General features: G+C 33.1%; 1 protein-coding gene across 1 annotated transcript; it reads right to left on the bottom strand.

Moving 5' to 3' along the window:
* Positions 1–3,440: 3,440 nt before the first annotated feature.
* On the bottom strand, positions 3,441–10,596 carry prss16 (serine protease 16). Its single transcript, XM_016535617.1, has 10 exons — positions 10,456–10,596; positions 10,075–10,174; positions 9,023–9,152; positions 8,810–8,933; positions 8,208–8,285; positions 8,058–8,105; positions 7,676–7,960; positions 5,059–5,191; positions 4,144–4,323; positions 3,441–3,553 (listed from the first exon to the last, which is right to left on the bottom strand). The coding sequence occupies exons 1-10, from the start codon at positions 10,594–10,596 to the stop codon at positions 3,441–3,443; spliced, it is 1,332 nt and encodes a 443-aa protein (XP_016391103.1).
* Between the last annotated feature and the right edge of the window lie 4,093 nt (positions 10,597–14,689).

Below are 14,689 nucleotides of genomic sequence, written 5' to 3'. Positions count from 1 at the left end.
AGCACATCTCGCTTTTCAGAACGATGAGCTTTGTAAAAATTGACGCGTTTCAGAAAGGCGGGGCATAGAGGAGAATCAATAATGTACAGTATGTGGAAAATAATGTGTTTTTTGAACCTTAAACCGCATAAACACATTTCATTACACCAAATACACAACATAATGTTCTTTTTAGCAACATCATATGACCCCTTTAATGCTGTTTATATGCTTAATAACCTAGAAACTTAAAGATTTGTAAAGCCAACATAATTTCTATTTTCCTTTGTGATAGCATCCAAGAAAACAGTTTCATAACAAAAGTGAGGTGTAATTCGAATCTGTAATAGGACTTAATTTCACAAGCAGATCACTTCTTGACACGGGACGTGTCTGCACCACATATTTGTACATTGTAGCATGGCATCGCTGTTTACACAAGTGTGTGTACTTCTGTTTCAGACCGCATGTGTGTTTTCAATCAGCATCTGTAGTCATCTGTAAGTGTCGTTGTGCTGTGACCTGGCTAAGATCAGATAAAGTATGGCTTCACCCCTCCCCTCCGCCTGCCGCCCTGCTCCATTTGTTATGGAGTAGCTGTCGGGGCGCTGTGATTGGTTGTTGTGGTAGACAGATAGCCGATAGGCCCTGATTAATAGTTGTGGCTCTGGCACTTGCTCATTGATCAAGGGAACAGGCTGAAGAGAGAGAGAGTTTTCTACAACAGACTCTTAGCTTCTGCTTATCTGGTTGCAGTGATGAGATAAAGCCTGTGTGCAGGCTGCTTTTACAAAACGTAATTCATAGTGATATTATTTACAGTACAGAATGGTTAAAAATATATTAGCATGTGTTTTGCTAGCAAGTCTAAACATGAAGTGTGTGATGTGTGCTAATATTATTATTGGAAACATAATACTTTGTACGATGCAGCAACAGAGATATTTTTATTATTATTATTCATTTACAGTAGCCTATCTTTATTTTTTAATCATCAATGGACAACAATAAATGACAAATAAATAAATATTTTTAAATGCCTGTAAAATAGATAAAACAAGCAAAACCAAATAAATTAACAAAATACAGAAACAATTAATTGTATTGTAAAGCTTTTCATTATTATTATTATTATTATCATCATTATTTACATAATCATTATTGGTTTTAATGACACAAACTGACATAAGCCAAAACAGTGTCTGTAAAAACGTTGCAAAATGTGATGTGATTGATGCTTATGTTATTACTGGAAACATGATACTGTCAACTCTGAGCAACATATATTTTATTATTTATTATTTCTTGACAATATATTTATTGTTTTTTAAGCATCTATGGAAATATAAAAGACAAATGTATAATAAAATGTTTTAATAAAAACAATAACATATTTTATTATTTCTGTACAATATCTTTATTTTTGTTTAATTATTGATAGAATTATAAAAGAAATTAAAAGACAAAATGTCTGTAAAACAGTATTGTAAAATATTGTCTAAATGTCTGTAAAAAAAGATTTAAAAAATTAATAAAATGCAAAAAACAAAACAATTAATTGTAATGTATATAAATGATTGTATACATATATGAACTAAAATAGTAAAAAAAAAAAAAAGAAAGAAAGAAAAAGCAAGCAAGAAAAAAATGCATGTATGCTTTTTAACGTTTTTAAATTCAAATGTATACATAATTATAGAAATATGCTTTATTAGGATTATAAATTAACTGGTTGTCATTCAGTGTAACCATTTTTTATTTCTTACTGTGTGTGTGTGTGTTGCTTCAATAGCCTTGTGGTAATTCCCCCTGCCTTATATATGGGCAGTTGACATGACATGTAACAGCAGTGTCCTGGAGTCTCACAAATTAATTTTTAAAAGTACAAATATTACATTTCTATACATAGTTAACATAAAACCATATCATGGATAATAATTCTAAAATAGTTTGAAAAATGTTATTTAAAAAAGTTTTAGATGAAGCAGAGCATGTCACACTACAGGACCCTGCTGTTCGCATGTCATATTTAAGACAGGATAAGTGACTGTGGACAGTATATTGGCAAGTGTGTATTATTCATGTCTGCTGAAAGCAAAAGGGGGGAAAGACAGCCAAATGGAGTGAATAGTGTGTGTGTGTGTGTGTGTGTGTGCAGGATAATCTTCTTGTTCTTAACATCATGCATCTCAAAATATGTCTCTTGGTCCTGCATCAGTAAATTTGTAAAATGTACAGTACAGAAAGTTTTGCAAGATTCATCTATTATATAAATTGGATCTGCAATTGAAGCAACTGCACTACACCATTACATTGCAATTATGTTTGTTTTCATTCTGAAAGGTACTTTTATCACATGTTTCTGGCTAGAAGAGATTGTTAGTAGGAGGGGTATATATAATACCAATAGCGCCTCCTATTGTATAAGACAAGCTGGTGGCTTTTCATAGACATAATCATCCATGTAAATTGCCTATTATACTTTTTTCTGAGGTTAAATTTCAGTAGTTCAAATCTGAGCAAAAATGGCATTTCAACACAGCCTAATGAAACAGCATGACCATACCCCTGGAATACACAACCAGTAATGTTTGTTTTTTCATGATGTGAAATTGACCACATCTGTATTTTACCAAAGAACACAACAACACATAAATTATTCATTACACATACATTTTATTTTTAAAGGTCTTTGGTTAGAATATAACTTATTTTACAGAAAAGGGGGGGAAAATTGCCATATAGTAATACTGAGCCGACTTTATATAACTGTAGGTGTCTTTAACTATTATGTACTTACAATACATGAATATTTGATTCAGTGTACGATAAAATACAATTTAAAGTACTTGTGTGTAATTGCTTACAAAATTGCACTGCTGACCAAACCCCAACACATAATGTACCCCTGACCCAAGCCAATGAGAATCTGGCTAGTCTCTCGACTCCTAAAGAAGGCTAAAAAATCTGATGCAGAAGAAATTTCAAGCACTCAAATTTTTTTGTAATTTTTTGCAAATTAAAAGAAAAAAGTAAACTCAGTTGGCATGCTTCGGTCATGTGATTATCAAAAAGACACGCTGATCAAATCTTATGGTGCCAATGCTGCACTTTTGAGCCACATGGCCACACGTCTTCCAATCTCCTATGGGGGTAAGAACATGCAGGACCAAACAGCAGGAGCTGAACACACCCCCTGTCCCCTAAACCACCCCCTCACACACACACACACACACACACTGCCGCCAAGCAGATGGCCTTGTAACAACTGGCTCTTGCTCACCTTACACACACTCATACATACACAGATTGAGTATGATTGATTTTCTGTTTCACTTCACATGCCTCTATTTGTAAATTATTTGCATAGAAACAATTGATTACTCCTGTAATGTACAGATCATGCAATAGGAATATATGAGAATAACAGGATAATCTTCTTGTTCTTAACATCATGCATCTCAAAATATGTCTCTTGGTCCTGCATCAGTAAATTTGTAAAGAATGACTCTGTCATTGTCCACCATTGTGTCATTCCAGACCACGCTTAGCTCTGTCCATGGGTCAATGTTTCCTTGGTCAGAAAAACATGTCTTAATGAATCACATGCTACATATGCCAAAAAAAAACTAATTTTTTAAAATGCTTTTAAAATATATATTTATATATTTAAAATATATTTTCAAAAATATACAAAAAATGGCCAAAATATATTGGTAGAAAATATCTGTACATATATATATTTTTTTAATATATATATTTTAACAAATATATTTTTTGGCCATTTTTGACATATATTTAAAAATATATTTGAAAATATATATATTTTTTTGCTGTATGGCAATGTTCAGTCACTGTACTCTGAGCAGGCAGCAACTGTCATTACATCTAAGAAAATTTGAATGAACTCCAATATAACTTTTATTTTTAAATATTTAAGCATAAATCTAAGTTGAAAGTATATAAATAAAAAAACAGCTGTTTACACACTAATTATAATTATAATTTTTTAATAATAGTTTTGATGTTTTTTTTTTTTTTAAATCATCTTCCATTTTGGTTTGCTAAGATTTTTTTAACAGATCGTCCTATTTTTAATAAACGTATTAACAGTTAGTACTTGTAAAAGCCCACATGAAAGCCAAACTCCAGCTACATGCTTACCATTGACATAGAGCACTCTTTGTGTTTGGGGCTGGTTCCCTCCATAGTACTGGTTGGTAAAGTCAATGTGGACAGGCAGATGGTCCTGAGGGATGTCAAAGATTCGAGAGCAGAGCTCAGTCTGAGACTGGATGGTTGACATACGTGAGAAAGGGCAGCTAGTGTCCTCACACGTCTGATCTGCTCCATAAACCAACACAAAAGGTACAAAACTGGATTATAAAATAACTCTAAACTGTAGACATCATGTAAACTGAATTTGGAAAGCACTTGTAAAAGATTATTCAATTAGCTTAAATACACAGACATGACAAGAATTTGGACAATTTCATGAACGTCATAGCATTACACGTATATAGTAGGGGAATTTACCGTTAACCATTTAACAGGTTTTTACTGTAGCATTTTTACAGTCTTTTACCGTTAAATTCACGGTCATTTTTTAAGCCAAATGCCATTTAAAGATAGCATCAAGCAAGTCATTTCACAAAAATGTTGTTAGGTTTTAATTCATGCAACAATAGATATACTGTTCAAGATAAAGACAAAACGTAGCGTGATACAAACATTAGCCAAACATGTCCACAGAACATATAAACTACACCAGTGATACTCCACCTGTGTGAACTTGAGGGAACTGACTTCATAATAATTCGCAAAACATGCATGTAGGCTAAATAAAAATCGCCTTGACGCCAGTTTGTTAAAAGTCAATGCAAAATGGAAAAAAGATAAGGTTAGTTCTGAGAAAATGTTTGGTTGCAGATACCACTTGGTTTAATTATTTTTGGTTTTCTAATGTAATGACGTTCAGACAGAAGTGTGAAGATACTCCTGGGGCTACTGTGTACCCATTGAAACCCAGAAATTAGAGAATGATCAAAAAGAGCACTGTAGGCTAGATCTAGTACTCACAGAAGCCAAACTCAGTGCAGGTCTGGTAGAACCACTGTCTGTAGCTGGATGTAGCTGTAGTGTTTCTGAGTTCAAGCACAAGCTTTTCATGAGAAACATCCAGACATGGCACCTTCTCTCTGGCACGGTACATCTGAGTACATGGCAAAAATGTTTGTGACTTTTTCAATTGAGCAAAATGTATTTTGGAGCAAGAGGAAACATTGAATGGAGATTTTTTTTAAATCAGGCAACTTTTTTTTTTCATAGGCATTGATGCCCTCTGCTGGTTAGATATAATATCGTGCTTTTCATTTTAGTTGCACAGTTCGGGTTATGTGCGAAATGGAACACTAATAACCAGTGTTGGGGAAAGTTACTTTTAAAAGTAATGCATTACAATATTGCGTTACTCCATAAAAAGTAACTAATTACGGTACTTAGTTACTTTTTATGGAAAGTAATGCGTTACGTTACTTTTGCGTTACTTTTAAAATCTGAACAGGGCTTGCTTGTTTGTTTTTAAAATAAAAAAATTATATTTTTGGCAAATATAAAAGCCTTTTCACACCAAAAGTGAAATGAATAAGCCTCAGGCTAAAGGGAAAGTAAATTTACGTCCGTACAGTAGAATGCAGAAGAAGAAATTTCAACACACTTCAGCAATAAAAAAAAAGACACACAAATGTTTGTCTAGAGTAATTTTTGCTTATTAGTACGGTTGAACTGGATCATCGAAGGTCAGAAGCAAAGACATTGGTTAATAGAATGGGATTAAATACATAAAGGATATTTGTGTTGTTAAACATTTAATTATTGCAGGTTTGCGTCATATTCTGAGTTGCATTATTTTTATTCATTTTGAGGAATACTGAATCTGTGTTTTTTTTGTGAGTGAGATTAATTAATGCATATTCATATTTATTTTAGAACTACAGTAACATCTTCTGATTTCTCTCAACATGGGGACAGAAGAGCTTTCAATCAATAAATTGGAAAAAAAGTAACTTGCGTTACTTATTTGAAAAAGTAACTCAGATATTCTCTTGTAAATTAAAAAGTAATGCGTTACTTTACTAGTTACTTGAAAAAAGTAATCTGATTACGTAACTCGCGTTACTTGTAATGTGTTACCCCCAACACTGCTAATAACATACTGCTAGTGAATACAGTGTATACTGTCTACTATTTTTCAAAAGCAACATGTGAAATTGAAAGCATTATAGGATAAACTTTTCAAATACTAGTATGATAATTGTTGGCATATGACCTCATTTACATTCAGCATACTGTGCATTTGTAATTCAATTTTGAGTAAAACGTATCTTACCATTCGGAAGTTTTGATCAAAATGAAGTCAAGGACAAATATGTTGCAGCTGATATTACTTCTAGCTCATTCATACTTATTTGAAAAAGTAACTCAGATATTCTCTTGTAAATTAAAAAGTAATGCGTTACTTTACTAGTTACTTGAAAAAAGTAATCTGATTACGTAACTCGCGTTACTTGTAATGTGTTACCCCCAACACTGCTAATAACATACTGCTAGTGAATACAGTGTATACTGTCTACTATTTTTCAAAAGCAACATGTGAAATTGAAAGCATTATAGGATAAACTTTTCAAATACTAGTATGATAATTGTTGGCATATGACCTCATTTACATTCAGCATACTGTGCATTTGAAATTCAATTTTGAGTAAAACGTATCTTACCATTCGGAAGTTTTGATCAAAATGAAGTCAAGGACAAATATGCTGCAGCTGATATTACTTCTAGCTCATTCATTACACCAGAAATGGATGGTTAAGTTGAACATATGGCATTGTGGGATCCCATATGGAAAAAAAATGTGGCCAAAATATATTTGAAATATATGCTAAATATAAGTTGCAAACAGGGAAGGTCAATGAAATATATTTTTGAAATAGGAAATAAATTTAGTTTCAACCTTCATATGCCAAGAATGTATTTCTGGGGCAAGAAAATGCATTTTCTTGGATTAAAATATATAGAGGTCAAAATATATATTTCTAATTGCTTTTTAAAATATATTTCTAAATATATTTTCAAAAATATACAAAAAAATGGCCCAAAATATATTGGTAGAAAATATATTTATGTACATATATTTTAGCAAATATGTTGTATTTTTTTAAATAGATTTGCTGTATGGGATACAGTATTCCACAGAGTGACAGTATACATATTATATACTACCGAAATAGTGTACTGCAAGTCATATGCTAGTATGCTATTCTGAGCATGGCCATTGATGAGTTCAGTGTCCACTTGACAATTCTTTGTTCATTTATAAATTCATTACATTCATTTCAGTAATTGTAAGTTCAAGGTGAGTATACCAATGAAATAACTCATATACTGAATGAAATAATACACAAAATTAAGGGGACAGAGAAGTCAATTAAGCTTAATATTATTAAAATAGCAAACAGTAATAAATAAATAAATAATCAATCAATCGGTGGTTATAAATACTGTTATACCATACGTTTAAATACATCTTAATGCTTAAATTTAGATTTTTTTTTTACATAAAAGTTTCACTTTTTATTTTGAGCCAAATAAAACTATAACACCAATCAACACTTAATATGAGATTAAGAAATGTTACCGCCGCTAGTTTGACCAGACGCTCATACGCCTCCTCCTTCTGTTTATTCTGTTCACTCTTATTGGTCATGATGTCACAAAGTTCTGCGATGCTGAATGCAACCCCCTCCTCATTGTATTGGACGGTTCCCATGAAGATATCAGCCAAACTCTGCAACAGTTCCATCTTGTCCTCTGGTTTGAAAGGGGTCTCACAACAGCCGAAGTCTTTTCCCACCTCTACCTCATTCCCCGTTAGCAGAGCTGCCTCTACTGCTGCAAACACCCCTTTCACTTCTGCTACACACTGAGGACACACACACACACACACACACACACACACACACAGATAGACATTCAAACACACACAGAGAAATTCATAGTGACCCTAAATGTGCTCTTACCTTTTTAGAGCCGCCCACTGCCTCATTCATAAGACTATAACCAACCACCTGCCAAAATGAATAAATAAATGCCAAACTATACAAGTAATGCAATAATAATGTGCTCTAATTGATCAAATATCTCCCACATGTGTTTTGACAAACCCATACCCTATTATAAGAGCTAAAGTCCAATTGAGCTTGAACAGGGGCAGAGGATGCCACTGCTCCATAGATAAGATGAGGAAACTAGAAGAGAAAGAAAATGTGAAAGATATATTATTTGTTATTTATATGTTCACTGAAGCAGTCTTTGGTGATACAGGAAAGAATAAATGATGACAGAATTTGGTAGCACTTTACAAGAAGGTTCCATTTGTTAACATTTGTTAGAACTATAACAATGAAAATAATTCATGTTATTCAAGAATTCTAAACGCAACATTTTCTAACACATTATTAAAAACAAATGTTGTATCTTTCAGCATTATTTGGTGGACCTGAGCTAACATGAAATAACAATGAACAGTTGTAGTCTAATTTTATTGACTAATGTTAACAACGATTAATCAATACTGTAATAAATGTAATGCCTTAACCTACTACTGGGACCTTATTTTGAAGTGTTACTCAGAATTTTTACTTTCATTGTTTACTTTTTAAGGTGCAGTTAACAGAACTGGTTGAGATTTGATCGTCTAAAATGGTTTATTTGAATTAAAGATGTAGAAAAATTTTTTGAGCTAAACAACAAAGATTTGTTTGGAACAAACCTTCCCTCTGATCCAAGCTGAGAGAGCTCCAGCATAGGAACCACCGAAGCTGATCCAGGTGTTCTTGTGGGAGAGGCTGAAACGCTGGCTGATATAATGATGGAATGCAGCCAGGTCGGCCAAACTGAGATAGAAGAGATGAAACAACATGTATCATAAATGTCACTGTGATCGTCATTGTGATCTGAGAAACGGTCTGTCAGCAGCACTTACGCTTGCTGGCTGGAGAGATCTCTCAGGTTCACTGTCTCTAGACCATCGGGGTTGATGCTCTGCCCATAGAAGCGGTGCTCCAGGGCCACCAGCAGTGCTCCATATCTCTCTGCCATGTCCACATGGTGGCCTAACAATTTTTCAATATACAGTATATATTCATTTCTGTATCATTCATTCTTTAAATGAAATGGAAATGTTTTAGCCTGATTCCATAACAGACCCTTTTAAAATTTCATTCACTAGGCCTTGAAAACTATCTGTTTTTCTATGTTCATCTTTGAACAAACCAATATGCTGATCTAGAGAACTAATAACGATGCATTAATAACTCCAAAACATATCGCCAAAGAAACGTATGGTTACTCAGAGACCAATTCATCAATTTTTTTATTTATTTGATTTTACAGCACTAATATATATATATATATATATATATATAATCTGCTGCCATTGAGATTTTCCTCATTTGTAAGCAATTGCTTTGGATAAAGCTCTCTGCTAAATTATTATTTTTTTTAACAAATGTAAATGAAAATTACTGAGGCAACCAGTGAATGCCATGTGACTCATGATTGGAAGTCTCTCAGCTGATAGAAAAAAAAATTATGTTACAAAAATATTTTGTGCAGTAACTGATATGTGAAAGATGTTTTTATAGAGCTTAACTTTTAGTGAACCCGGAACATTCCTGTAAGAGTGCTGAGGATGCTACCTGTTATGTTTTCGAGAAAATAAAACTCGCTTTTGGCGCCACTCAGTGGACATTTCAGCAGTGATGTGAAGGAGGCACGCTTTTTTTAGCAGATGAGAATCAATGATCAGGTTCAAACAAGGAAAACTGGTACTAACCGAACAATACACTGAATTTAGAGAGTAGGCCCTCTCCTCCTATGTAGAGAAAGACTGGTCCATCTGAACGCTGCCAATAAACGTCGTTCACAAAGAATTTCTGCAGATCAAATAATAGCCTAATGAATAAATGATGATAGCAAAATAATTGACAGGATAAATCGTTAATTTAGGTTCAAACAAGGAAAACTGGTACTAACCGAACAATACACTGAATTTAGAGAGTAGGCCCTCTCCTCCTATGTAGAGAAAGACTGGTCCATCTGAACGCTGCCAATAAACGTCGTTCACAAAGAATTTCTGCAGATCAAATAATAGCCTAATGAATAAATGATGATAGCAAAATAATTGACAGGATAAATCGTTAATTTTAATATAATTAAAATGACATTTTATAATAAAAAAAATAATGATTAATATTATGATTAAATAATTTGTTATATTTATTTCACATACTTATTTAAAATAGGCTATTATAATAACACATTATTTAAAATGACATATTTCTTGTTCTTGTGCCATCCTGATGATATCACATTTAAAGAAGAGTGTGAGTGGAAGATCGTGTCTGTAATTTGTACCTGTGGGAAAGTTTTGTCATCTTTCCTATCAAAGTGGTTCAGGGGTTGGTGAATTGTGCCTTTTTTGGGAATGACAGTAGAAGTGTTTGTCACACGCTGTTTTATTCTGGCCTGTTGGATTTTATGCACATGGTCCTTCATTCTCCATAGAATTTGACCTAGAAAATATACCATATATCTATATATATATGAAAACAAAAGTGTGTGAGTGTTTGGTAATGTAATAATCTGAAGCGGGAATGCTTTCAGTTGGAACAGAAGGAAGCGTTTAGGTTTCATTTTTTGTCAGCCATTTTTTCCATACAGGATTCCATTTAGATTTACTAGATTTATATTTTCTAGCAGCACTTGTTAGTTTTATAGTTTATTTATCATGCTTATACATTTAACACACACACACACACACACACACACACTCACTCACTCACTCACTCACTCACACACACACACAGATACACAGAGAGAGAGAGAGAGAGACAGACAAACATACTTATATATATTTTTCTCCTTCGTGGTAATCACATTAAACTTAATGTGAACAGATAAAGGCTTCTCTGGACTTGTAGGAGCCCAAATTGAGTTAGTATTTAATTACAGCTCTAGTTGATGCATTAGCTACTCTTTTAGGAAACATGCCTGAACAGTTTTAATATTTATCTCATTACTCAACCCTTTAGCACTAAATTATTTCAACCCCATCGATCAAATCTGGTAAAGCTTCGGTGTACCTTTACATAACACATTATAACTGAAAGAACATTAATAACTCAGTGAGATTTATATCTCATAACATGTCAAGAAACAGAACAGTGATTTCCTCCAGAAAAGCCTACTGACTCTGAGCTTGATGAAGACAATATAAGTGTAAACATACTGACAAACTTAAAATGCAATAATGTGGTCAAATGCTGGAGATGATAATACTATCCCCATTGAAGGGGGACCTGTTTCATTTAAACATGTCAGAAGGAGCAGGTGGGAAAAGAACAGTCAAATTCTGCATTCATAAAATGCATATAGCACTTTAGAAATAAAAGCATATCTAAAAGTCAATACAAAGCAAAATGTAAGTAGAATTCAGTCTTATTCCATATAACCCATTATAATAATGACGAATGTGAATTGGCTGATCTTCTAAAGAAAAAAAAGGTTACATTTTAATATAGTTTTATTTTAAATTTCTTAACACACTAAAGTTCTATAAACAGCATCTTCTCAATTATATAAATTAATCACGGAGGTGTAAATAAGGGAGAAATGACACCGCTTCAAGAGAAAATTATCAATAATATTAAGAGAAAAAACAACAAAGAGACCCACTGAAATATCTCAAACTAGTAACATGACTATGAATAGATAAATTACTTTTTTAACTTAGAAGTTAATGCTTTTATATGAACTTATTCAATCTTACCGGAGCAAACCAGGTCAATAAGCAGAATCACTGCAACCCAACTCATCACAGACATCATTCTACCTAATTTGCTGTGGATGATGGTTTCCAGTGTATACGAGACTGGAGCAGTTTTTATACCCAACTGGGCAGCCAGTAATATGATAAGATGTCCACAGTACTGTGAATAACTTTACAGTGTGATAATGAACACCTGAAACCTGGACGCGCAGAAAAATACAATATCCAAGCTGTGACGAAGTTCATATTTCAAGACCAAACTAGTTTCTCTTCACAAATCATCCATATTGACTATGTCCTACATTATACACTTATTTTAGCAGTAGTTGTTTTATTGAGATGCAAAAATATCACAAAAATATTGATACAAATTGTAACATTTCATGTAATGCAGAACACAAGTCACTGATAATTCAGAAAACAAATCATAGGCTACAAAAGCAAGTCAAACCATTTACCTCCATTTCATCTTAAGGTATTTTGCTTTTACCGCATTCAGCACTGAACATGTTTAACAGGATTTTTTGGTTAATTATTTGACATGAACCAGCATTAAGGCACTGAATGTGAAAACAGAACTGAAATATGCAATAGCAAGTTTCACTTTAGCTGTAAAAATCATGTTGATTAAGATGAGCAAACCAAACTTAGTAGGTGGTTTTCCTTGAAGAAGATGTTATTTGTAAGTAAGGGTGTGTAGACTCTCAGAGCTTAGAGAAAGTAACTTCTTTGAGGTTTTTCTTCTCCATCGCTGCCTGAGCTGACTTCATTAAATCTTGGGTTTGAAGCATGCTCATATTCCAGGTGTTCTGCAGAAACAAACAGGAACAGAAAACACATAAGAAGTTTTGAGTTTTAACATTGAGTGACAAATGTTACTGTTTACCAATATACACAAATGGTCTTCCTCAAAGTAGCACTTGATGGCTCCAAAACTGAATCTTACAATTGTTGTTGGTTTATAATCCGATATATACAAATAAATTCACAATAAGCTGAAACTTGTTTAATTCAATATTCAGGACAAGATCTAAAAACTTTTCACTTAGATCAAAACAAAACAAAACCAAACAAAACCAAGCCAAGCCAAGCCAAACAAAACAAAACAAAACAAAACAAAACAAAACAAAACAAAACAAAACAAATATAATGGCTGTCCACATGGGAAGGGTTGTACTACTTGTACTTCTGGACTAATAAAAAAATTAATAATATTAATGATAAATAATAATAAATAGGAGTAGGCTATGCTGTATACACTTCTACAGTTGTAAGAGTGTCTAACACACACTTTCTGCTTTGTTTTTTATTTATTCTACTGTTAGACTATATTTAATGTACTTGTTTGATATTGTTTCTGAATTTAATTGATTTTTAAATGAAAAAGTTTAATAATTAGTAATAAATAAGTTTGTTTACCATTAAAAATAAATTATGATTTGATTACCTTATGAAAAATGTAAGGAGGTGGTTGACACTTTTTATTAGTTTGCAAAACACTGCGGTAATGGCTGGGTTGCAACAACAGCACTCTTTCTAAAAGAAGCTAATTTACACATTTAAAGGTGCAGTGTGTAAATTTTATCTAGCGGTAAAGTTGCGGTGAAGTTGCAACCAACGGCTCAGTCCCCCGCTCACCCCTCCCTTTAGAGAAGCTACGGTGGCCGATACAGGACTAATATGTCGTCGGTAAAGACAGCAGAGTGCAATGAGATTTCTTTACAAAGGTAAATTAAGGAATTATATTTACTTAATTATTTAATAAATCGATGTTATTGCGAATATTAATGTACTTGTTCATCATTGTGTCAGTGTTTTATTCGTAAGAACAACAAAGTGACGAAACGCGCTGTGTAGAGCAGTTTGTCCATGTAGGGCTTAACGTTACTGTAGAAACATGGTGGCGACTTCCATGTAAGGGGACCCGCGGTGTATGTAGATATAAATCGCTCAATCTAAGGTAATAAAAACATAACGGTTCATTAAGTAAGGTCTTTATACACCTCTGAAAACATAGTTATGTATATTATATTGCATTTCTGTCAATAGATCGATGTAAATATTACACATTGCACCTTTAAGGAGATTTAATAACAAAACCCAAACCTAAACAAGATATTACAAAACTGAATAAGACCGCAATCTGCTACATTTCTACAGTAACTGAATATATTCCAAATATACATAATGAAACAATTAGATGTAGCTGAACACCTACACAGGTGTTAATCTTTCAATTTCATTACCATTTCTAAACAGTAAAGAGCTGTCCTTCTGGTTTTGTAAAGAAATTTTACAAAAGAATACAATGTATAATGCCACCTGTTGCCAGTGTTTTTGGGTCATTGTTTTGTGAGTGACAAACTGGTGTTATGGAAGAAAGGGTTCATTTGAAACATGTACTCTATGAAGTGCTTTGATAGTTTTAGTGCATGTAAATATGTGAAATTTTCACACAGATTGTTACAAAACACTACCCTACACAAAGACAGACACAAATACTGATTAATCCCTTGTTTGTCTTAGGTGCATTTCAAAAGGTCTTAATTCAAATGGATGTACGGTTAAGTTTTTTAAAAAGGTTTTAATTAAGCATTTTTCCCTGTTTGTCTGTATCTTCACTCTCTCTTAGCAACCCATCACGCAAATGCGCAACCTGCCTTTCATTGCTTTTGTGCTGATGTTATTTTAATTCCCATATCCCAGCTGAATCTGTCTGTGTTTTTTGTTATTATTATTATTATTATACTTGTCACTTTGTCAATTTATATCGTTTTACTTTACTCAGTTCAGGGCTTACTATGTAATTCAGGGCCTCTG

This window comes from Sinocyclocheilus rhinocerous, unplaced genomic scaffold, assembly GCF_001515625.1.
Source record: "Sinocyclocheilus rhinocerous isolate Xijiao unplaced genomic scaffold, SAMN03320098_v1.1 scaffold1899, whole genome shotgun sequence".
Classification (NCBI taxonomy): Eukaryota; Metazoa; Chordata; class Actinopteri; order Cypriniformes; family Cyprinidae; genus Sinocyclocheilus; species Sinocyclocheilus rhinocerous.
The sequence above is the reverse complement of the archived record's forward strand: the minus strand, read 5'-3'. Positions and strand labels throughout refer to the sequence as shown.

What these genes read in the sequence shown, in the direction of transcription:
- prss16 (XM_016535617.1), bottom strand. Translation starts at nt 10,596, where the DNA reads ATGAAGGACCATGTGCATAAAATCCAACAGGCCAGAATAAAACAGCGT. An exon ending in GTCTGGTCAAACTAGCGGCG is followed by an intron (nt 5,192 to 7,675) that starts GTAACATTTCTT and finishes CCATGTACTCAG; the next exon opens with ATGTACCGTGCCAGAGAGAA. An exon ending in AAGAGTGCTCTATGTCAATG is followed by an intron (nt 3,554 to 4,143) that starts GTAAGCATGTAG and finishes TTTCTGACCAAG; the next exon opens with GAAACATTGACCCATGGACA.